Source organism: Heptranchias perlo, chromosome 15 (genome assembly GCF_035084215.1).
Source record: "Heptranchias perlo isolate sHepPer1 chromosome 15, sHepPer1.hap1, whole genome shotgun sequence".
NCBI lineage: Eukaryota > Metazoa > Chordata > Chondrichthyes > Hexanchiformes > Hexanchidae > Heptranchias > Heptranchias perlo.
The window spans coordinates 53,081,391-53,106,987 of record NC_090339.1 but is presented as its reverse complement, the minus strand read 5'-3'; the positions used below and the strand labels follow the sequence as shown (position 1 = coordinate 53,106,987).

The 25,597-nt window shown below is 42.7% G+C and overlaps 1 protein-coding gene across 3 annotated transcripts in view; it reads right to left on the bottom strand.

The window, feature by feature from the left end:
- The window catches only part of ar (androgen receptor), a 284,701-nt gene that overhangs the window by 47,847 nt on the left and 211,257 nt on the right, over nucleotides 1-25,597 (bottom strand). For 2 of the 3 annotated variants that reach the window (XM_067997226.1, XM_067997227.1), the window contains one exon: nucleotides 17,143-17,287. The exons of the other annotated variant lie outside the window; for it this stretch is intronic. In XM_067997226.1, coding sequence (XP_067853327.1) covers nucleotides 17,143-17,287 — 145 coding nt within the window. The remainder of the gene's footprint in view (nucleotides 1-17,142; nucleotides 17,288-25,597) is intronic. 3 annotated transcript variants of the gene reach the window in all.

The window sequence follows — 25,597 nt, the reverse complement described above, 5'->3', positions numbered from 1 at the left end:
TTAAAGCCAAATTATATTCAACTAACTTGACTGAGTTTTTTGATGCAGTAACAGAGAGGGTTGATGAGGGCAATGTGGTTGAAGTGGTGTATATGGACTTTAAAAAGGCATTTGATGAAGTGCCATATATAATAGGCTTGTCAGCAAAATTGAAGCCCATGGAATAAAATGGGCACTGGAAGCATAGATACAAAATCGGCTAAGTGACAGGATACAAAGAGTAGTGGTGAATGGTTGATTCTCAGACTGGAGGAAGGTATACGGTGGTATTCCCCAGGGGTCGGTATTAGGACCATTGTTTTTTTTGATACATATTGATGCCCCAAACTTGGGTGTACAAGGCACAATTTCAAAATTTGCAGATGACACAAAAATTGGAAGTGTAGTAAACAGTGAGGAGGACAGTAATAGACTTTAAGAGGACGTTGCTGATTGAATGGGCAGACACATGGCAAATGAAATTTAACGCAGAGAAGTGCGAAATGATACATTTTGGTAGGAAGAATGAGGAGAGGCAAAATAAACTAAATGGTACAATTCTAAAGGGGGTGCAAGAACAAAGAGACCTGGGGGTATATGTGCACAAATCTTTGAAGATGGCAGGACAGGTTGAGAAAGGTTAAAAAAGCATATGGGATCCTGGGCTTTAGAAATAGAGGTACAGATTACAAAAGCAAGGAAGTTGTGTTGAACCTTTATAAAACACTGGTTCGGCCACAAATGGAGTATTGTGTCCAATTCTGGGCATCGCACTTTAGGAAGGATATGAAGGCCTTAGTGAGGGTGAGGGTGCAGAAAAGATTTAGAATGGTTCCAGGGATGAGGGACTTCAGTTACGTGGATAGGCTGGAGAAGCTGGGGTTGTTCTCCTTAGAGCAGAGAAGGTTGAGAGGAGATTTGATAGAAGTGTTCAAAATCATTCAGCTTTTAGATAAAGTACATAAAGAGAAACTTGGCGGAAGGATTGAGAACCAGAGGACACAGATTTAAGGTGATTGGCAAAAGAACCAAAGGTGATATGAGGAAAAACTTTTTTACGCAGCGAGTAGTGATGACCTGGAATGCGCTGCCCGAAAGAGTGGTGGAAGCAGCTTCAATCGTGGCTTTCAAAAAGGAATTGGATAAATACTTGAAGGGAAAAATTTGCAGGGCTACGGGGAAAGAGCGGGAGAATGGGACTAACTGGATTGTTCTTACAAAGAGCCAGCATGGGCTCGATGGGCCATTCTATGAAAGATGTTGAAGGGTGTGGAGGGAACAGAGAAACCTAGGGGTTCAAATACTTAATTTTCTAAAAGTGCGAGTGTAGGTAGATAATAAAGCCATTAAAAAAAGGCCAATAGCATGTTAGGTTTCATAAATCGGGTATAGACTATAAGGGGAAAGAGATTATGATTAATTTCTTTAAGTGAATTGTTAGGCCACAGCTAGAGTACTGTATGCAGTTTTACTTCTAGAAAGGCTATTAAAGTCATGTAGAACATATAGATTCACCAGTCTGATACCAGGGATGAGAAACTACAGTTATGAGCAAAGACTTGACATACTGGGCTAGAAATTGGGCCGTGTAGCGCCCATTGTTTTGGTGCTACGCGGCCTCCCGAACATCCAAGATGGCATCTTGGCTGCCTACACACATTTCCTGCGTGACGAGCGCCGGATGCCATCTTGGTATAGGTATTAGCGCATGCGCAAATACTGAACGCCGGAAGCATGTAAAGTAAGGAGAAAATGGATGCAATCAGTGCATAATGCTGATTTAAAGTGATAAGTTCCAAAATGGTGTCCAACGCTCAACTCAAAGCACAGGCTTAACCATGACCATCTGAACGTGTCAGAGTGCCTGGAGGATGCCCACCTGCGCTATTTAAAGGGGCCATGCAGGATTTACAGGTTAGGGGCTGGATTATTGCTTCTAGCTGCCGATACATTTGTAGCTGTTTTTGGAAGTCCCTTATACTTGAATATTAGGACAAGGGGACATGGCCCAATATTGAGAGCCAGGACGTGCAGGAGTGAAGTTAGAAAACGCTGCTACAAGCAAAGGGTGGGAGAAGTTTGGAACGCTCATCTGCAAATGGCAGTTGATGCTAGTTCAATTGTGAATTCTAAATCTGAGATTAATAGATTTCTGTGAACCAAGGACATTAAGGGATATGGGGCTAAAGCGGGTATATGGAGTTAGGTCACAGGTCCAGCATGATCTTAATGAATGGCGGAACAAGCCCGAGGGGCTAAATGCCACTGCCACTTGCTGCCTCCTGATATGCGCCAACTTCTCCTGCAAGAAATCGGGACGTCTGTCTGGGTGATGTGCCTGTCATGGTTGAATAGCTGCCAGTGTGTCTGGCCTGTGAGTTGTGGGTGGATGGCTTGCAACATTGGTAATGTGTAAGGGTGAGAGGAAGCATCTGATTGGCAGAGTTGAGTACTGATGGAAAGAGTTTGTTGGTATGTGGTTGATGGGGGGGGTGTAGTGCCTGGAGCAGTGGATGCAGCTAGTGGTGCAGTTGGTAGGAGATGCCACTTGACAGTTGACCTCACTCACCTTGACCACTCGTGTCAAAGCATTGAACTTCTTCCTGCACTGCATTCACATTTTTGGTGCTGTCCGCCTGGCATTGACTTTGTTTCCCGCTGCCTCCCACTGCCTTTTGGGCATATGTCTGGAGGGCCTCTTGCCTCCCCCCCCACCCCACACTGCGGATATAGGATGTCCCTCCTTTTGTCCACCTCTTGCACCAAGGCCTCTAGTGCATCACCTGAGAACCTTGGTGCATGCACTCTCGCAGGCCTGGTACCAATTCAGATTAGCAGATTGGTGAGGCCTGGCATGCAGATTGGAGGATGTGGGATTTAGTAGTGCACAAACTTTATTCAACGTTTTAACATAACCCATCAGTGTGTAAACATAGGGACGGGATCTGCATCTGTGTTTTACGTGTGCGATGTCTGATCTCCGTTCAGACTCCGTGCAGAAAGCAGACTGTTTTTTTAAAGCAAATAACAGGTATTGGCTACCATTAAGACATTTTAAGGGGCATCCTCCCTTTACGAGATCGGGGCTCCCCCTGCTGGTGGAAAGTGCGGATTGCTTTGAATCCTCGTGTCAATGCTGATTTCCAATGCTGCTTGCAGGTAAGTCCTTAGGCCTGACGAACGTCTTGTCCTACCTGCACAGTGGCAACTGGGCACGGGTTAATAGCGGATCATGCTACCCGTGCCCAATAACAGGCCTTATCGAATTTTTTTCCCCCATTGGGTCTATTTCCACTGGAACTGATAAGGCTAAGAGATTTAATAGAATTTTTTTAAATTATTAAGAGTTACGATAGGGTGAATAGGGAAAGACTATTTCCTCTGATTGGGAATCAGTGACGAGAGGTCACCAAGTTAAAATTGTCACTAAGAGAGTGAGGAGAGAGATTAGGAGAAATTTCTTTATACAGAGGGTCACTGGAGTGCTTTGTTGCGGGGAGTCATTGAAGCAGGAACCATTATGTCTTTTAAGAAAAGAGCATGTAAACATTTGAAGTGGAGGAAGATTCAAGGCTATGGAAAGAGAGGAGGTCAGTGGGATTAATTTTAGATTGCGCTAACAATGAGCCGTCACAGACACAAGCCTTGAATCTCTTAGCGACAATTTTAACCATTGCTTCATCCCTTTAGATTTGACATAAATGCAGTAAATTATCTCCACCACTATTCTACTCTTTAGGTCTGTCCAAATGTACACCTGAAGTTATGCTAAGGCGCTGATCTAGGAAAACTGGTCGCAACTTCCATTTTTGAATGGCTAAAACCCGGCAATAGCCATTTGGCAATAATATGCCAAAAAGAAAAACCTAGGCTGATGAGTCTACAATTACTCCTAAAGCGCTTTTAAGTCTCCATGTGCTAATACATTCATGGTATTCTTATGTTACACAATTTTTCACCTAACTTGAAATACTTTACATTGGTCAATATTGAATTAAATTTGCTATTTGTCTGCCCAACAAAAGCATGGAAGTCATGGCCTCCAAGCGGGTGGACATCCAGAACAAGCGCTTCTACCTGGACGTGAAGCAGAACGCCAAGGGCCGCTTCATCAAGATCGCCGAGGTAGGCGCGGGCGGCAACAAGAGCCGGCTGACCCTCTCCATGGCGGTGGCGGCCGAGTTCCGCGACTACCTCGGGGATTTCATCGAGCACTACGCACAGCTGGGCCCCTTGGACTCGGATGCCGGCCTGAGCTCCGACGAGCCCCGCCGTGCGCTGAAGAGCGAGTTCCTGGTGCAGGAGAACCGCAAGTACTACATGGACCTGAAGGAGAACCAGCGAGGTCGCTTCTTGCGCATCCGCCAGACCTTAAATCGAGGCCCCGGCTTGTGTGGGGGGGGGGGGGAACGCAAGGCCAGACCATTGCCCTGCCGGCCCAAGGGCTCATCGAGTTCAGGGACGCGCTGGCGAAGGTGATCGACGACTACGGCGTGGAGGACGAGCCGTGCGGCAAGTCTGAGTTGCCCGAGGGCACGTCCATCACCGTGGACAGAAAGCGCTTCTTCTTCGACGTGGGCTCCAACAAGTACGGCGTGTTCATGCAAGTGAGTGAGGTGAAGCCCTCTTACAGGAACTCCATCACCATCCCCTATAAAGCCTGGTCCAAGCTCGGCAGCGCCTTCAGCAAGTACGCCGAGGAGATGAAGGAGATCCAGGACAAACATCGGGACAAGAAGGAAAAAGCAGGAACTAAGTGTCACAAAACATATTTGAAAGTTCTTTATCTGAATGCACCTTCCATTCGTAACAAAGTGGACGAGTTAACGACACAAATAACTACGTATGGGTATGATCTTGTGGCCATTACAGAAACATGGCTGCAGGGTGACAACGACTGGGAATTAAATATGCCAGGGTATTTAACAATCAGGAAGGACAGGCAGGAAGGAAGGGGTGGTGGGGTGGCTATGTTAATAAAGGAAGGAATCACTGTAATATAGAGAAATGATATTGGGACAAAAGATCAGGACAATGAAACAGTTTGGGTAGAGATAAGGAATAATAAGGGGAAAAAAACACTAGTGGGCGTAGTATATAGGCCTCCTAATAGTTGCAACTCTGCTGGAAGAAGTATTAATCAGGAAATAGTCGGGGCATGTAATAAGGGAACAGCTATAATTATGGGGGATTTTAACTATCATATTAACTGGACAAATCAAATTGGGCAGGGCAGCCTTGAGGAAGAGTTTATTGAGTGTATTAGAGATGGATTTCTTGAGCAGTATGTAACTGATCCTACAAAGGAGCAAGCAACCTTGGACCTGGTCCTGTGTAATAAGCCAGGATTAATTAATAATGTCCTAGTTAAGGATCCCCTTGGAATGAGTGACCATAACATGGTTACATTCCATATCCAATTAGAGGGTGAGAAGGTTGGTTCTCAAACAAGCGTACTGAGCTTGAATAAAGGAGATTATGATGGTATGAGAGCGGAATTGATTAAAGTGGACTGGGAAAATAGATTAAGGGGTAAGACGGTACATGAGCAATGGTGTTCATTTAAGGAGTTATTTTACAACTTTCAAAACAAATATATTCCACTGAGGAAAAAAGGGTGTAAAAGAAATGACAGCCATCCATGGCTAAGTAAAGAAATTAAGGATAGTATCCGACTAAAAACAAGGACATATATGGTAGCCAAACTTAGTGGGAGGATAGAAGATTGGGAAGTCTTTAAAAGACAGCAAAAAGTAACTAAAGGATTGATTAAGAAAGGGAAGATAGATTATGAAAATAAATTAGCAAAAAATATAAAAACAGATAGCAAGAGTTTCTACAGTTATATAAAAAGAAAAAGGGTGGCTAAGGCAAACGTAGGTCCCTTAGAGGATGAGACCGGGAAATTAATGGTGGGAAACATGGAGATGGCAAAAATGCTGAACAAATATTTTGTTTCAGTCTTTACGGTAGAGGACACTAAGAATATCCCAACACTGGACAAACAGGGGGCTCTAGAGGGGGACTCTACTCATTGGAGTTCAGAAGAATGAGAGGCGATCTTATTGAAACATATAAGATTGTGAAGGGGCTTGATCGGGTGGATGCGGTGAGGATGTTCCCAAGGTTGGGTGAAACTAGAACTAGGGGGCATAATCTTAGAATAAGGGGCTGCTCCTTCAAAACTGAGATGAGGGGAAACTTCTTCACTCAGAGGGTGGTAGGTCTGTGGAATTTGCTGTCCCAGGAAGCTGTGGAAGCTACATCTTTGAATAAATTCAAAGCAGAAATAGACAGTTTCCTAGAAGTGAAGGGAATTAGGGGTTACGGGGAGCGGGCAGGAAATTGGACATGAATTTAGATTTGAGGTTAGGATCAGATCAGCCATGACCTTATTAAATGGCGGAGCAGGCTCGAAGGGCCGATTGGCCTACTCCTGCTCCTATTTCTCATGTTCTTATGGTGAAGCTTTATAAAATACTGGTTTGACCACAACTGGAATACTGTGTCCAGTTCTGGGCACCACACTTTAAGAAAGATGTGAAGGCCCTAGAGGGCACAGAAAAGATTTACTAGAATGATTCCAGGGATGAGGGACTTTAGTTACGTGGATAGACTGGAGAAGCTGGGTTTGTTCTCCTTGGAACAGGGAAGGTGGAGAGGAGATTTGATAGAGGTATTTAAAATCATAAAGGGTCTAGACAGAATAGATAGAGAGAAACTGTTCCCATTGGCGGAAAGGTCAAGAACCAGAGGACATAGATTTAAAGTGACTGGCAAAAGAACCAAAGGTGACATGAGGAAAAACTTTTTTACGCAGCGAGCGGGTAGGATCTGGAACGCACTGCTGGTGGGGGAGTGGTGGAAGCAGATTCAATCTTTCAAAAGGGAACTGGATAAGTACTTGAAAGAAAATAATTTGCAGGGCTACAGGGATAGAGCGGGGGAGTAGGACTAGCTGGACTGCTCTTGCATACAGCCGGCACGGGCTCGATGGGCTGAATGGCCTCCTTCCGTGCTGTAATCTTTCTATGATTCTAACTGCATAACTGATCCAAGGCCTTACTACTTCTCCCAGAGTAATTCGCAAATCTGACATGGTTACAATTAGTTTTGCACCCAGATTATTCACGCAGATTAGAACCACTAGGGGTTCAAGACTGATTCTGTGCAGGACTCCACTTAACATTTCTCCCAATCTAATATAAGACCTTTCAAGAGTACCTTCTGTTTTCCTGTTTTTACCAACCTTTTAAGTTCTACTTTGGATTCCCATGGCTTTTAAGTGTTTGATTAGAAACCTTTCATGGGAGATCCAGGTGTTAGGCTGCAGTTCAGACTTCTCATAATTGACTAAAAAGCCTGATTCCTGCACTGTGAAAACTATCTGCTGAACTATGGTGTCATCAGACTCCTGATGGACAGCTATGATAGGCTAGCTTTCCAGATACAGAAATATGTAAAGGCACCACATTCTGAGATTCATGGTGATCATGCAAAAGCACTTTATGAAGAGCCTGGGTGCTTTGGAGAGGCCAAAGGGAAGTACGTAGTTCTGATAGCTTTGCACCTTGATGCTGAACCTGAAAAAGGTTTGGTGGCAAACTTAAATGGAAATATGAAAGTTGTCAGGTTTTAGGTCTATAGCAGCCAATTAGTTCTCTGGACATATCACCTGAACAACAATGCTAGGTTCTTCAAAAAATACTAATCCATAGTCACCACAAATTGATGGATGTAGGACCTATGCATTATCAGTATGTTGGGAACCGTTCCTGTTCGAGGAACTGGTTTAATACTCTGAGACCAAGGGTTGGATGGACTCCCGGAGCTACAATATACCAGAAGTACAAATGTAAGAGTAAATTCACTGATCCCGTGCTCCTGCAGGAAGCATGCTTAAAGGTCTCCAATACTATAGCACCTTTCAAGCTCAGCAACCTGCATAGACTGTGGAATTGGTAAATTTATCATTTACACTCTTCTGCAGGGGATGAACTCATTTGATTGTCCCTAATGCTAGTAATTGCCCAACTTGATGATGTGCCATTTGGATCTGGTTAGATTCCTGTAGGTAGATTTGTCAGCTAGTTCATATACTTGGATTTGTAGTTCAGTGGCTTGTGATTAAAATCCTATGTGGTGTATTTCCTGTTCGGGAAAAATTTGAAGGATAACTACAGAATTAGTAACCTGGAGTGATGTATAATGGTTCTGCTGACTAACAGTGTGCCCTGAATACTCAATCCCATCAATTTAAGGTACAGCCTGCTTCCTGCAGAATTAATGTGTCTGCTATGTTCAAATGGATATATTTGAGTCAAACCCTTCCAGCACAGCATTCTGTATTTGCTGACTATAAGAACAACAACTTGCATTTATATAGTGTATTTAACATGGAAAAAAGCGTCCCAAGGCGCTTCACAGAAGCATAATCAGATTGAAAAGGATGCCAAGCCAATGAAAGAGGTATTAGAAGGGGAGGTGGGTTTTAAGGAAGATCTTAAAGGAGGAGGGGGCAGTTCAGATAGGGAATTCCAGAGCATAGGGCTTAGATGGCTGAAGGCAAGGCAGCCAAAGGTGGGACAAAGAGGTGGTGGTGGTGGGGGGATGCACAAGAGATCAGACTGGAGGAGCGCAGAACTTCGGTGGTGGGGGTGGGGGGGGAGAGGAGAGCGGGGCATTGTATGGCTAGAGAAGGTTACATGGAGGGGCAAGGCGATGAAGGAATTTAAACATGAGGATGAGATTTTTAAATTGGAGGGACTGAGGGCACTGGAGCCAATGTAGGACAGCGTGGACAAGGGTGATGGGTGAATGGAACTTGGTTCAGGATAGGTTAAGGGCAGCAGAGTTTTGGATGAGCTGAAGTCTACAGAGGGTGGAGGATGGGAGATGGACAAGGGACTCATAAGAATGTGCATGTTTTTCGTCTTCTATGAGTATCTTCATCGTAGTGGGCTTAATCTGCTGTCTGTGGCAGTGGAGGCTGTATCCTGGTTGTGGCTTTTAATTTTGTGTGGGGAGGCCATGTTGGAATAATTGGAAGATTGAATGGGGACGTTTTTCAGTATGCTTGTGATTTTTATGGTGAATTATTTATTTATTATGTCAAGATTATCTTTCAGAGAGTCATACAGCACGGATAGAGGCCCTTCGGCCCATCGTGTCCGCGCCGGCCATCAAGCCCTGTCTACTCTAATCCCATATTCCAGCATTTGGTCCGTAGCCTTGTATGCTATGGCATTTCAAGTGCTCATCCAAATGCTTCTTGAATGTTGTGAGGGTTCCTGCCTCCACAACCCTTTCAGGCAGTGAGTTCCAGACTCCAACCACCCTCTGGGTGAAAAAGTTCTTTCTCAAATCCCCTCTAAACCTCCCGCCTTTTACCTTGAATCTATGCCCCCTTGTTATAGAACCCTCAATGAAGGGAAAAAGCTCCTATCTGTGCCCCTCATAATTTTGTACACCTCAATCATGTCCCCCCTCAGCCTCCTCTGCTCCAAGGAAAACAAACCCAATCTTCCCAGTCTCTCTTCATAGCTGAAGCGCTCCAGCCCTGGTAACATCCTGGTGAATCTCCTCTGCACCCTCTCCAAAGCGATCACATCCTTCCTGTAGTGTGGCGACCAGAACTGCACACAGTACTCCAGCTGTGGCCTAACCAGTGTTTTATACAGCTCCATCATAACCTCCTTGCTCTTATATTCTATGCCTCGGCTAATAAAGGCAAGTATACCATATGCCTTCTTTACCACCTTATCTACCTGTTCCGCCGCCTTCAGGGATCTGTGAACTTGCACACCAAGATCCCTCTGACCCTCTGTCTTGCCTAGGGTCCTCCCATTCATTGTGTATTCCCTTGCCTTGTTAGTCCCTCCAAAGTGCATCACCTCGCACTTTTCCGGGTTAAATTCCATTTGCCACTGTTCCGCCCATCTGACCAACCCATCTATATCGTCCTGCAGACTGAGGCTATCCTCCTCGCTATTTACCACCCTACCAATTTTTGTATCATCAGCGAACTTACTGATCATACCTTTTACATTCATATCCAAGTCATTAATGTAGACCACAAACAGCAAGGGACCCAGCACCGATCCCTGTGGTACCCCACTGGCCACAGGCTTCCAGTCACAAAAACAACCTTCGACCATCACCCTCTGCCTTCTGCCACTAAGCCAGTTTTGTATCCAAAGTGCCAAGGCACCCTGGATTCCATGGGCTCGTACCTTCTTGACCAGTCTCCTGTGGGGGACTTTATCGAAGGCCTTACTGAAATCCATGTATACCACATCCACTGCGTTACCCTCATCCACACGCCTAGTCACCCCCTCAAAAAATTCAATCAAATTAGTCAGACATGATCTTCCCTTGACAAAGCCATGTTGACTATCCCTGATTAATCCTTGCTTCTCCAAGTGGAGACTAATTTTGTCCTTCAGAATTTTTTCCAATAATTTTCCTACCACTGATGTTAGGCTCACTGGCCTGTAGTTCCCCGGTTTTTCCCTACTCCCCTTCTTGAATAATGGTACTACATTAGCGGTTCTCCAGTCCTCTGGCACATCCCCTGTGGCCAGAGAGGTTCTGAATATATGTGTTAGAGCCCCCGCAATCTCCTCCTTTGCCTCGCACAGTAGCCTGGGATACATTTCGTCCGGGCCTGGGGATTTATCCATTTTTAGGCCTGCTAAAACCGCCAATACCTCCTCCCGCTCGATCTTAATATGTTCGAGTATATCACAGTCCCCCTGCCGTATTTCTATGTCTACATCGTCCTTCTCCATAGTGAAAACAGATGCAAAAAATTCATTTAGAACCCCTCCTACATCTGCCGGCTCCACACACAGATTGCCATTTTGGTCCCTAATGGGCCCTATTTTTTCCCTAGTCATCCTCTTACCCTTAATATACTTATAAAACATCTTAGGATTTTCCTTTATTTTGCTCGCCAGTGTTATTTCATGGCCCCTCCTTGATCTCCTAATTTCTTTTTTAAGTATCCCCCTGCACTTTTTGTACTCCTCTAGGGCTTCCTCCGTCCTTAGCCTTTTGTATCTGCCAAAAGCCCTCCTTTTTTTCCTAATCCATTCTCGTATATCCCCTGACATCCAAGGTTACCTGGAGTTCTTGGAACCACCCTTGACCTTTACAGGAACATGTTGCCATTGTATGGTCTCAATCTCCCTTCTGAAAGACTCCCATTGCTCCGATGCGGATTTTCCTACAAGCAGCTGATCCCAGTCCATTTTGGCCAGATCCTGCCTTATCCTATTAAAATCGGCCTTCCCCCAATTTAGAACCTTTATTTCCGGCCCCTCCCTATCCTTTTCCATGACCACCTTAAATCTCACCGAATTATGGTCACTGTCACCAAAGTGCTCACCTACTAGCACTTCTTCCACTTGGCCGGCCACATTCCCTTATCTTTAGGGATATACTGACAGGAAAAGAACACTGTGGTAAATCTGACTGGACTCAAAGTTCAAAAAATACCAATGACGACTTTATCTTTCACACCCCTGTGGGTATGAGAGATCTGGATGGGTGATAAACTGTCATAGTGGCTGTATGTCAGAATTATTTTTTGCTACAATTTGATTGGACAGATATTTTTGCACAGAATTTTTTTTTGAGGTTTATGCAATATTATTGGTCAACCAGGGTTGAAAATAAACAATTGAAAAGTAGAATAACACAAAGACCTAACCAGAGAATAAGATGAAAACTGACAGATTGATAGTTCAAAGGAAACGTTCATGATGGATATTACAGTTAATGCTCGCGAAGACACAACATTTTTCATTAGGTAGAATCAATCTCTGGACATGATCTGAATCTGCTAAATCAATGTCAACAAGAAGAACATACCTTGACACATATAACCAAGATAGTTCTATTGTTGGCAGTGGTGAGTTAAAAGTTAGTAGTTATGCCTGTCAGTAGCATGTCTGATTGTCAATACTTTCAGTTAGCCAGCACTATTTTACATTCCATTTGGATGCACCTAAGAGTGTGTGGTTTCAAGGGTGTGATACTGATGGATTATAAAAAGATAATCTAGGCTGAAACTCAGGGGGAAAAAAATTCGATAGGGCCTATTATTGGGCGCAGATAGCATGATCTGCTATTAACCCGCGCCCAATGGCCCCTGCGCAGGCAGGATGAGAACTTCATCCAGCCTCAGTATTCACTATCAAGCTGCATTAAAATCCAGGCCTTGCATGTCGATTTGATGCAATTCACACTTTCCACCAGCAGGGGGCGCTACAATCTCTTAAAGGGAGGATGTTGCTTCAAATCGCCTAAAGTCTGCTGTCTGCATGGAGTCTGAACGGAGATCAGACATGGCACACGTAAAACACAGTTGCAGGTCCCGTCCCAATGTTTACACACTGATGAGTTATGTTAAAACATTGAATAAAGGTTGCGCACTACTAAATCCCACATCCTCCAATCTGCATGCCAGACCTCACCAATCTGAGTTGGTACCAGGCCCACGAGAGTGCATGCACCAAGGTTCTCTGCTGATGCACTAGAGGCTTTGTTGCAAGAGGTGGACAGAAGGAGGGACATCCTATATCCGCAGTGGGGCGGGGGGGCAAGAGGCCCTCCAGACATATGCTCAAAAGGCAGTAGGAGGCAGTGGGGGACGAAGTCAATACCAGGCACGCAGCACCACGAATATGGATGCAGTGCAGGAAGAGGTTCATTGCTTTGACACGAGTGGTCAAGGTGAGTGAGGTCAACTGTCCAGTGGCGTCTCCTACCAACTGCACCACTAGCTGCATCCACTGCTCCATGCACTACACCCCCCATCACCCACATACCAACAAACTCTTTCCATAAGTACTCAACTCTTCCAATCAGATGCTTCCTCTCACTCTCACACATTACCACTGTTGCAAGCCACCCACCCACAACTCACAGGCCACACACACTGGCAGCTATTCAATCATGACAGGCATATCACCCAGACACACGTCCCAATTTCTTGCAGGAGAAGTTGGCGCATATCAGGAGGCAGCAAGTGGCAGCGGTATTTAGCCCCTCGAGCCTGTTCCGCCATTCAATGAGATTATGCTGGACCTGTGATCTAACTCCATATACCCGCCTTAGCCCCATATCCCTTAATACCCTTGGTTCACAGAAATTTATCAATTCCAAATTTAGAATTCACAAGTGAGCTAGCATCAACTGCCGTTTGCAGAAGAGTGTTCCAAACTTCTCCCACCCTTTGTGTTTAGAAGCATTTCCTAACTTCACTCCTGCACGTCCTGGCTCTAAATGTCAGGCTGTGTCCCCACATCCCAGTTTTTAAGTATAGGAGACCTCCAAAAACAGTTACAAATGCATCGGCAGCCTGAAGCAATAATCCAGCCCCTAACCTGTAAATCCTGCATGGTCCCTTTAAATAGCGCTGATGGGGGTTCTCCAGGCACTCTAAGAAACATTCGTGGTTAAGACTGTGCGTTGAGTTGAGCGTTAAGCGCCAAAATGGTGCCTATCGCTTTAAATCAGTGTTGCACACTGATTGTATCCATTTTCTCCTTACTTTACATGCTGCTGGCGTTTGGTATTTGCGCATGGCGTCTGGCGTATGTCATGCTGGGAACGTGTGTGGGCAGCCAAGCCATCTTGGATGTTCAAGAGGCCGCGTAGCGCTGAAACAACGGGCGCTGCATGGCCTAATTTGGCGCCCTCAGTATTTAGGGAGTGCTACATTGTTAGGGTTAAATGCTCAGGTGGATGTAAAAAATCCTGTCGCAGTACTCAAAGGAAAACAGGAAGTTCTTTTGGTTCCAGCCATCATTTCTCCATCAACCAACAGTACCAAAAACAAATCATCAGATCATTCATCCATTTTCTGTTTGTGGGACCTTGTGTGCAGATTGATTGCCATGTTAGCCTCCATAACAGCGAATACAGTTCAAAAGTAATGCATTGACTGAGTAGTGCTTTGGCATGTCTGAAGGTGCTATATAAATACAAGTTCTTTATTTTCCTATCACTGATAGTGATTGGGCCATTGCATTTTGCTCAGTGATTACAGCCGTTGGCATAAGTTGGTGTAGACATTCTGGCCCTGAAATTCTTTGGGATACGATCCCAGCAGTTAAACCAGGATCACACCTATTAGTGTCCTCCAGCACTGAACCCATCAGGGTTTGATCATTATGCTGATTGTTCACATTTCAGTATCGTGGCTCAGCCCCCACGCTCCTTTGTTTATCTGTGAACTTTGTTTTTCTTTGTTTTAATGCTCTCTCTTTTGTTTTTATGACTGCCGTAGAAACTCATAACTGACCTGGTGGCAGTGTATTTGAAAAAGCGCTACTTGCTGCTGGGCTTGAAAACAGGCTTTGCAGTTTTGCTTTTTTTGTATGCGTCCTAAAAAGAAAGTAATGAGTTTTTTTTTAAAAAGAGCCTCGGCTGTTGCTAATTGGGCTCAATAATCTGAGTTCTAAAATAGAAACCTGAACGATAAACTGTGCTGACGAAAATAAAATAATTATAATTGCGCCGACTGTAGAAACTGTGAAGGACTATTTAGCCTAAACTACAAAATTTTGGTAAGATTGAAGAACTGACCCAATTTATTACTGAGAAATGCAATGATTGGAAGACAAAATACAATCTTTCATCTGGGGGAAAACAAACTGATGTAATTGCGCTTGTTCTTGATAAAATATGGGAATAGAGACCACATATAACATCACCCATCTCTAATGTCATAGGGTTGCAGCGTTGCTTTTTTTGTACGTGTCCTAATAAAGAAAGTAATGAGTTATTTTTATTCTGAAGTGCCTTGGCTAATTGGGCTCGATAATCTGACTCCAAAAGAGAAACCTGAAAGATAAACTATGCTGATGAAAACTAATAATTGCGCCAATTGTAGAAACTGTGAAGGACTGTTTAGCAAAACCTACAAACTGTAGTAAGATTGAAGAACTGACTCAATTCAATATTGGGAAATGCAATGATTGGAAGACGAAATACAATATTGCAGCTGGGGAAAAACAAACTGATGCATTTGCGCTTGTGCTTGATAAAATACGTTAATAGAGATCACATGTAACATCACCCACCTCTAACATCATGATGCCATTTTATATGGCTGCTGAAATACATTGTTTCCTTACAACAAATTATGCTAGGCTTGCCTCTTATGGTGTGTGCAGATTGCTAAAGAAATAAGAATTTACATTTCAGCCTGTAGCATGGCTTTTCAGGAGACAAGAGGCTTTTGAGCTGGTTTCAAGTTGCAGTCCCTATTATTTGCAATAAAGCTGCTCTGGGAAGTTCCCCATAATTAATGTCACTGTAATGATCTGGCAGTGACGGAGACCTTATTAGTTTAAAGAAAACCAATGTTTTAAAAAAAAAATCAAATAAATCAGGAATGATACTATGGAGGTGAATGTGTGATTCAGCGCTTCTGACTAATGAATGGCAAATCATGGGCTACGCACTTGCAATTTCTCTGATGCGCTTCTTGTAAGCACCCCTTTTTTTGAAGAAAATTTCCATTCCTTTTAAGCCAATTTTGATCCATACAATCACAAATAAACATTAACATATTTTATAAACAGAAGTTATAAAGCCATTTTTTGGTAGCTCACAGCCATAAAATGGACAAAATGGCTAACTTGTGTTCAAGTACACAAATATACCTGTGTAACATCCCAAGGGAAACCAACAAATTGATATTACCTCACAAAGGAAATATATCAATATCGGAGCATGTTTCATGTAAGTTGGTTTAACCAAACATACTGGAGGAATTTGTGCATAATGGCCTTCCTGAGTAAGTTATCATTCCTCCATATTTTTTCTTTTGATTAAAAATTATACACTGGCTCACATATTGGTGCAATTATATTTCTTCTTAAACCTATAAACTGTCATTTTTTTTTGCCAAAAGCAACTGTAGATCCTGTTCCCTTGTTGGATTTGTATCCAATGGGGCCACACATCCATTACCAAATTTAAAATATTAAATGTAATGAAAACTACTTTACAACAGAAAAGGCCTTATCCATATGCATGATTTGTCCATAATCTTGTAACTAAAAATGAACTGTAGGTAACAATGAGGCCAAAAAGGTCCATCCCCACGCAATATTTCAGAACCTTGGAATGCTTTCAAAGCGTTAGGCAGACAAGGAGGGAAAAAAACAGCTGCAACGTTCTATGGGCGTATTTGCTCAGTGCACAACTGAAGAAAGTCAAAAATGGCATTTCATAATTGGCGCATGTTAAACAACAAATAATACATTTTAAACAGTTTAACATTTTAATGACAAAGATTAACATGAACACCAAAACATAACACCAGTAATAACACAATTTTTAAATAGAAGTAAAATCCACACAGACTTCCCCAGAAAAATTTAATTTAACACATAATTTGTAGACATTTGACAATGAAGTAGGCAACTGTCTTTTAAAACTCAACTGAGGAAGCAGACAAGTTCAGATTCCCATCATCAATGGTACCCAATGATAACTGTGGATGATTTGGATTTCCTGTCTTTCCCTCAACCTGTATGAGGAACTCATGAAAATCATCTGTTTTAGGATCATTATGCTCCAACAAACAACAAACTTCTACTTTAGTAGAAGTCTGAAGCAAGTACCTAGCAATACTGCCAATTTTGCTGTATACTTTTTTCTTTAAAAATGCATTTAATCTAACAATGAGTCAATAATGTAGAATCAGTAGTATCACAATTTCCTAAGGTATAGAGCATTGAATATTTTTTTTATAGCTTGGCCTGTCAAGCCTATCATTTGCTATTAGTTTTAATTTGTCCAACAATATTAGGAGTTGATGTATTCTCAAAAGTAACATGCAGTTCCCTTAAGGCATGAACAGGAAACAAGAATGTCTCAGTAGTACTGGAAGCCACAATGAATGTCTCAGTAGTACTGGAAGTCACTAATGCTTGAAATTATAGCAGACCAAGCATTAGTGATAGATTTGGAGTCAAGAATGTATGAATCAGGTTCCTTATTCAGGGAGGGGAAGACTACCACAGCCAAAAAGTAATTTTTAGGATTTACTGGTTGAATATTTAACGTTAATGGCTTAAGAGTTATGTAATTTTAACCTAAGTCTGTGCACAGCACAGTCCTACCAGAAATATGTTCACTTACTCATTAAATATCAAGTCTGGTGCAAAGTAGAGCATTCTGGAATTCACAATTCTATAGGACCTCCATCCCATTGCGAAGACCATAACTGCCATCCACGAATACTGTATGAGACTCATTTGGTCATCCACATGTAAATTTCGAAAACCTGCAGACAAGGAGTACTTGTGCTGAAATAATGTTAAATGATAGTATGCATTGATCAGTACACAGCTGTGCAAGAACAGATGATCTTAGCAGATAAGCACAAAGAGCAAATTAACAACAGCGCAAAAGCTTACACAGATATTTGAAGTTTTGTGCACTGATCATGTTGCATATTTTTAACCACCATCTCAAGCTCATGTGGCAAAATTATAGTGCCAGCATTGATCCAGACTGAATCGAAAACTTCTTTATTTTTACACTTTATTGTAAGTCTTAGTATAACCACCTTAGCTTCGTAAGCCATTTTCAGTGCAACTTCTAACAATCAAATTTAGTTATTAATAATAAATTCTTGAGATGAATATGATCTACTTCCAGACAATTCCCCATTGGAAAAAATGATTGCTTAGGCATTGCTCTCAGCAAATATGGGGATAGTAGGCAACGATGTTAGGAGCATGAAATAGCGCGCTCTTGCTGCTGTTTCCAGGTCATTTCCAAATTGCTGTAAGTTAAATTTATTGTTCGACTGCTAAAGCGCTCAGCTCATGCGGTAGGGCAATTAACCCAAAGATTAGACACTTAATAGTGAACTGCCCATATTGGACAGTAGCGCATCGCTTGCTCAATGCATTCATCTCAAATGGAACTGATGCTGCTGCGGAGCTTGCAGTGAGATAACTGGATTCTTCATTTAAACCAACATCCCTAAAACAGATTATCTGATCATTATCACATTGCTGCTTGTGGGACCTTGCTGTGTGCAAATTTTCTGCCGCGTTTCCTACATTACAACAGTGACTACACTTCAAAAATACTTCAATGGTTGTAAAGCGCTTTGGGCCATCCTGAGATTGTGAAAGGTGCTATATAAACGTAAGTCTTTCTTTAGTAGAGATGTGCCTAATGATGATAAGGTTTAGCAGAGAAGCATTAATAGGGTGGTGCCTTTTCCTTCAGGAAGATCTCCAGGCAACATCTAACATCCGTACAGCATTGCCAATATCTGTCAAAGTCAACCTGATCCTCAACTTTATGCAATAGACTCCTTCCAGGCTAGCATTGCGGATGTCTACAATTTCAGCAGCTTGCAGTCTATAGATGTAACATCAAAATCAAAGGTGCATTATTCAGCAGGGCCAATGTTTCATCACATATGTCACTGACCAATGGGAACAAAGTGAGAGGGAAACACAATTCCAAAAACTACTGGATTCCCAGATATCTTAAGTCTAAAGGGTTATCAACTGCACCCATGCATTTGGGCAATCTATGCACACGCTGTGCCCATAATGAATCAAAAAGGTTTGTACTATCTCACTGCACAGTGAGTGTGTGACCACCAGCATAGAATCATGCAGGTCAATGCCTACCTACCCTGAAGCTTTCATGATGCCTTCATTTTAAGGCTGTCATCTTTGCCACCCTTATTTGAAGGTCAATAAAGAGTGGAAGGATGGCACCAACAAGATCACCCTATGCAGATCAGGCCCATCATAACTAAGTGGCAACTATGGACAGAAGCAGAGTGCAAGTGCATCAAAGTTTATGCTACAATGAGAATGATCAAATTGGTATCTCAAAGCAGTGCTTCACATGTCTGGACTGATCGAGAACAGCCTTATAATACAATCCCCCCCAGCTGAGTTTGACAATATAATCTGCATGATCCATGAGACTTACCTTGAAAAGGGACTTCAACATGCAGATCAATGACCAGTATGGCAAAGCCATGATTGAGTAAGAGAATAAAAATGCCAATGAGGAATCACGAGCAGTACAAGCAATGTAGCAAGGAAGACTGGTGTGCCTTTCAAAGAGTGCCACAACTATATCCGTTTTTAAAGGGACAAACAACATTTGCAAAGTAACTGTGCTGAAACCATCTTCTCCTACACTTTCATGCTCAATTGTTCAAATACCATCTATTAGCATTTTATGCTTGGTTGTAGTAAATGACAAATAAATATCAGGAACAATGTTGAAATCAAGTACAAGGCATTTATTTCCCCTATTATGTGGTGTGAATTTTGGCAGCTTGAGCTGACATGGTGCTGTTCCTTGATATTTGTACTTAATTTCAGATGTTTGACACATAACCTACCATTCCTTCTAAGTGATTTCCAGTAGAAGCAGTAAGTGCACTGGCAGGCTGCAGGATTTCATTGAAACCTGCTGGGAGTCTAGAGGCTAGACCTCCTTGGGATATACATCACAAGGGCCTTGCATGTGAGTCAACCATGCCTAGGACTGTGGTGACTAACGGTTGCTGCCTGTGACTGGTGCTGCCAGTATTAAGCCACTTCCTCCCTTGCCTGGCAAACAATATGCTTCTGAAGGGAGAGTGGCCATCAGTCTCTCATACTGTGTGCCTCCTCTTCCTGACTCTTTATGGTAGTTTGCAGCATCTGGCCTGTAAAACTTTCCTCAATCTGTAATGCCCAATTCTACAGCAGTTGTGATGAGTAAACATATGTTTTGCTTTCCAAGTGTTATTTCAGGTACTTTACTGCCCCATAATTGTAGTTCACAGCTGATTTGGAGCTCATATTTTAGCTCACTGACGTAATACAGCAAAATTGTTTGTATAACCAGCAGGTTTTGTTCAGTAAGTCACAACTAACCCTTTAATAGCACACCAAGATCAAGTTTCAGGCTTATCTGTTTTATCTGTCTTACCTTTGTATGCAAATATGGGTTTATAAATTGAATGTCATACTTTGCAGTCTCTTGAAATCTTGGTAAATGCTGACGTCCTATACCGGCAGTATTGGGAGATCACAGGATCTTAAGATTACAGGATAGGAATGTCCATGCACCTGAGGTAGGGACGTTGCAAAGCAGGGCATCTACCTGACATACTGCACGGTCATCTGCACCTGAACATCCGTGTTTGAGTCTCATTATGTATCCATTGAGAGCTTCTGACCATACAGGAGGCTGCCTCCAGGGGCTCACACACTGGAATGCAGGATATTCTGTGCTGGTGCAGCTATTTAAAGGGACACAGAAGCCACTGGAAGTGAAGTGACTATTTGGAGACAAAAACATTTTTAATCCTGCAAAGGCAGTCTCTGGGCAATTGATGGAGTGCAGCAACATCCGAATCTTCAAATTTTTGGACAGCAAAGTGGAGGTGCTGCTGTACGAGTTGGGTGCGAGGAGAGCTGGTTTGTAGCACTTCAGGACACTCTCCCCTGGGGCAAGCAATGCTGCATGCCTGCAAAGAGCTGGTGGCCATACGAACATACGAATTAAGAGGAGCAGGCCATTCGGCCCCTCGAGCCTACTCTGCCATTTGATAAGATCATGGCTGATCTGATTGTGACCTCAACCCTACTTTCCCGTCTACCTATCATAACCTTTGACTCCCTTGTTAATCAGGAGTTTATCTAACTCAGCCTTAAAAATATTCAATGACCCTGCCTCCACCGCTCTCTGGGGAAGGGAGTTCCACAGACTCACGACCCTCAGAGAAAAAATTTCTCCTCATCTCCGTCTTAAATGGGAGACCCCTTATTTTTAAACTGTGGCCCCTAGTTCTAGTCTCTCCCACAAGGGGAAACATCCTCTCAGCATCTATTCCTTCTAGTCCCCTCAGGATCTTATATGTTTCAATAAGATCACCTCTCATTCTTCTAAACTCCAGTGTATACAAGCCCAACTTGTCCAACCTTTCCTCATAAGATAACCCCCTCATCCCAGGAATCAGTCGAGTGAACCTTCTCTGAACCGCCTCTAAAGCAATTATGTCCTTTCTTAAATAAGGAGACCAAAACTGCACACAGTATTCTAGATGTGGTCTCACCAATGCCCTGTACAACTGTAGTAAAACACTACTTTTATATTCCATTCTCCTTGCAATAAATGACAACATTCCATTTGCCTTCCAATTACTTACTATACCTGCATACTAACTTTCTGTGATTCAATTACTAGGACACCCAGATCCCTCTGTACTTCAGAGTTCTGCAATCTCTCTCCATTTAAATAATATATTGTTTTCTGCCAAAGTGGACAAATTCACATTTTCCCACATTATACTCCATCTGCCAAATTTTTGTCCACTCATTTAATCTATCTATATCCCTTTGCAGACTCCTTATGTCCTCTTCACAACTTACTTTCCTACCTACATTTGTGTCATCAGCAAATTTAGCAACCATACATTCAGTCCCTTCATCCAAGTCATTGATATAGATTGTAAATAGTTGAGGCCCAAGCATTGATCCCTGTGGCACGCCACTCGTTACGTCTTGCCAACCTGAAAATGACCCATTTATGCCCACTCTCTGTTTCCTGTTAGCTAACCAATCCCTTATCCATGCTAATATGTTACCCTCTACGCCATGAGCTCTTATTTTGTGTAGTAGCTTTTGATGTGGCACCTTGTCAAAAGCCTTCTGGAAATCCACATCCACAGGATCCCATTTATCCATGTTGCTTGTTACTTCCTCAAAGAACTCTAATAAATTAGTCAATCACGATTTCCCTTTCACAAAGCTGTGTTGACTCTGGCTGATTACACTGAGAATTTCTAAGTGCCCTGCTATAACCGCCTTAATAACAGATTCTAGCATTTTCCCAATGACAGATGTTAAGCTATCTGGCCTGTAGTTTCCTGCTTTCTGTCTCCCTCCTTTCTTGAATAGAGGAGTTTACATTCGCTATTTTCCAATCTGAAGGGACCCTTCCAGAATCTAGGGAATTTTGGAAAATTAATACCAACGCATCTACTATCTCTGCAGCTACTTCTTTTAAGACCATAGGATGAAGTCCGTCAGGACCTGGGGACTTGTCAGCTTTTAGTTCTAATATTTTTTTCAGAACCCTTTCCCTGGTGATTGTAAATGTTTTAAGATCCTCCCTCCTTTTCACCTCCTGATTCACAATTATTTCTGGCATGTTATTTATATCCTCTACAGTGAAGACGGACCCAAAATATCTGTTCAATTCATCCGCTATTCTTTTACTCTCCATTATTAATTCCCCAGACTCACTCTCTAGAGGACCAAAGCTCACTTTACTTACTCTTTACCTTTTTAAATAGCTGTAGAAACTTTTATTATCTGTTTTTATATTTCTAACTAGCTTTCTCTAGTACTCCAATTTCTCCCTCCTTATTATTCTTTTAGTCATTCTTTGCTGTTTTTTATATTCTGTCCAATCTTCTGACCTGCCACTAATCTTTGTGGAAATGTATGCTTTTTCTTTCAATTTGATTCCATCGTTAACTTCTTCAGATAGCCATGGATGATACATCCTTCCCCTAGAGTCTTTCTTTCTTACTGGACTGTACCTTTGCTGAGTGTTATGAAATATCTCATTAAATGTCTGTCACCGCATCTCTACTGACCTATCCCTTAACTTAATTTCCCAGTTCACTTTAGCCAGCTCTGTCTTCATGCCTTCATAATTGCCCTTATTTAAGTTTAAAACACTAGTCTTAGACTTACTCTTCTCTCCCTCAAACTGAATGTGAAATTCAATCATATTGTGATCACTGCTACCTAGAGGCTCCTTTACAATGAGGACATTAATTAATCCTGTCTCATTACACATTACCAGATCTAGAATAGCCTGCTCTCTGGTTGGCTCTAGAACGTTATGCTCTAAGAAATTATCCCAAAAGCACTCTATGAACTCATCTTCCAGGCTACCTTTCCAATCAAATTCTTCCAATCTCTATGTAGATTAAAATCACCCATGATTATCGCTGTTCCTTTCTCACAAGCCCCCATAATTTTTTCTTATATACCCTGTCCTACAGTGTGGTTACTGTTAGGGGGCCTATAAATTACTCCCACAAGTGACTTCTTGCCTTTACTATTTCTTATCTCTGCCCAAACTGATTCTACATCTTGGTCTTTAGAACTAAGGCCATTTCTCTCTATTATACTCATGTCATCCTTAATTACCAGAGCTACCCCTCCACCTTTTCCTAGCCAGGTTCAACACTATCTCCAGGATCTGCAAAACCTGGCAACAAATGTGAACAATGACATATCTGCCACGGTAAGGCTACCCAACAGTACTATACCCTGCAAGGTGTCACTAGGAGTATGGAAAAATTCACGTGGCGTATTTGTGTAGTCGTGCAGGAAGCCCATTTGGCACTGCAGTTTACTATGGAAAATATGGTAAATCTGGGGGCATCTGCAGTGAAGCCCCCAGTGACACAGGTCCTAAGCACAGTTGGATTTTCTCTCACGATTGCTGTTATAGAGGTCTTGGGCTCCAATATACAACGAGTTTCAAACTGCCCTCAGGTCTGCTCCTAGGCAGTTCAGTGGAGGCGCTGAGAAATGCCCAGCAGCAGAGGCACAGCTGGAATAGGTAGCGATGAGGCTGCTGTCCTTCAAGCTGATGCCACATCTGGCACGTTCAGTCCCCCTGCGCAACTGACAGTAGAGATGCCAGAAAGCTGGCATGACCAACCAACTGCAATAGAAAGAGAAGCAGTCGAGCAGTTGCAGAGCCATCTCAAGAGCCAGGACAAGGAAATAAAGGGCTACTTTAGTCCTAAGTAGCTCCCACTGAAACCCAGCCTGCGATTATACTTACTCCTTCCATTGAGGAGTCACTTTGAAGGAGTCCGGATTTAGGATTAAAAAAGCAGACACAAAACATGAGCACTGGGCCAAAAAACAGGAACATTATGTACACATATCCCAAAGCAGGGAAATAAACTGTTTGCACTTTATGTGAACTTTGTCCACAGTTTTGTTTCAATGGTGCAATGATTCAGTAGTAGCGCAGCGCAGGATTAGTATGAACAGTGACTGGGATAGTGCAGGGGACAATATTGTGGAAGGTATTTTAGGCCATTTGATGTATTGAAGAGATCCTTAAATAGTTGGTTCAAAAAATCTGTTGAATGTGTATCCTGTATGACCAACTGATGCAACTGTCACCTTGGCTGCAAAGGTGTTTCTATGGTAACATTCATCTGTGTCATTGTCAAGGCCTTGCTCTGGTCTTGGTTGCAGAGTGGCCTCCTCCTCTTCTTCCATGATTAGGCCTCTTTGTATTGCAAAGTCATGCAGCAGATGATGACAATCTTGGAGACCTGATGTACTATAAAGTACCCCATGATCTGTCAGGATGTTTAAAGTGCTGTCAAGATGCCAATAAGTTCTATAAAGATCCTCGGAGCTATATGGGCTTTGCTGCATTTGTGCTCTGTTTCTGGTGTCATTAACCAGGGCTGAAGGGGGTAGCTTTGGTTTACGAGGGGCAACACTTATTCGAAACAAAAGGCAGCCTTCATCCTTACAGACTGCCTTTGTCCTCAAATGAGAATGGCACAGATGATTGTCTTAGAATTAAAACATTGTGGCTGATGCCTGGGAAGCAGGCATTGCCCTTCATGATCTGGATTTTCTTATTAATGCAAAAGTATATCTATGTACAGCAAATTGCTTAATATTGCAGTTGTCGCCTGTGCTGGCCTTGAAGAAACTGGAGACATAAAAATTGAGCTGTCTCTGTGGTGCAAATTGTTTGCAAGTATCCTTACAGCAGATTGTGCAGCGCTGAAATAACCCCTGTGCTGACCTGGAGCCTATGGAGGCAGTTCCTCTTGGTCACTGGCAGGTACTAATGCCAGGGCCTGCGGACACGGTTAGTGGTACAGTGGCAGGTGCACACCACCTGGCTCTGGTGCCAGTTGATCTCCCTAGCATGCCTTCTTTGATTATTTTCATGTTCAAGTATTAAAAACCTGTGGTAGGAGTGTTTTAAAATTAAATTCCATGTTTAGTGTAAAGCTGCCAATATAACAAATGGCTGTGTCCTTTTAAGCGCTCCCTTCCTCAGGTAAGAATGAACTTGCCTTTAATGTCCACTTTGAATGGGTAGATTTAACCAGTGGAATTCTTGCCCGAAACTCGGAAATTTGAGGACTGCAATCAATGCCTCATTTAATTACATTGAGCATGCATAATAAAGCTCTTGCATATTCTGAATGGCAGCTATATCTATCTACGGGAAATGCAAATCGAAAAACAGCGTGGCGCACATTTGTAGCGTGGACCCGGAAAGGTCATGGCAGAACAATTTTCTGGTCCCTAGTCACAAGATTAACATCGGCAGGAACATTGCAGTTTCTACTCATCCAGCTCCTTTTATCTCTTTCTTCTACAATCAATCACTTTCTACTTTCATTTTTTTAACATGGGTCTGGTGAATGAATAACCAGAATACTGTAATAAAACAATACTCTTTAGTGTTACGATTAGGTGTAGTGGCCATTTATTTCTGTTAACACATCAAAATGACACTCGTGTTTATAGATGCCAGTCACCAGAGA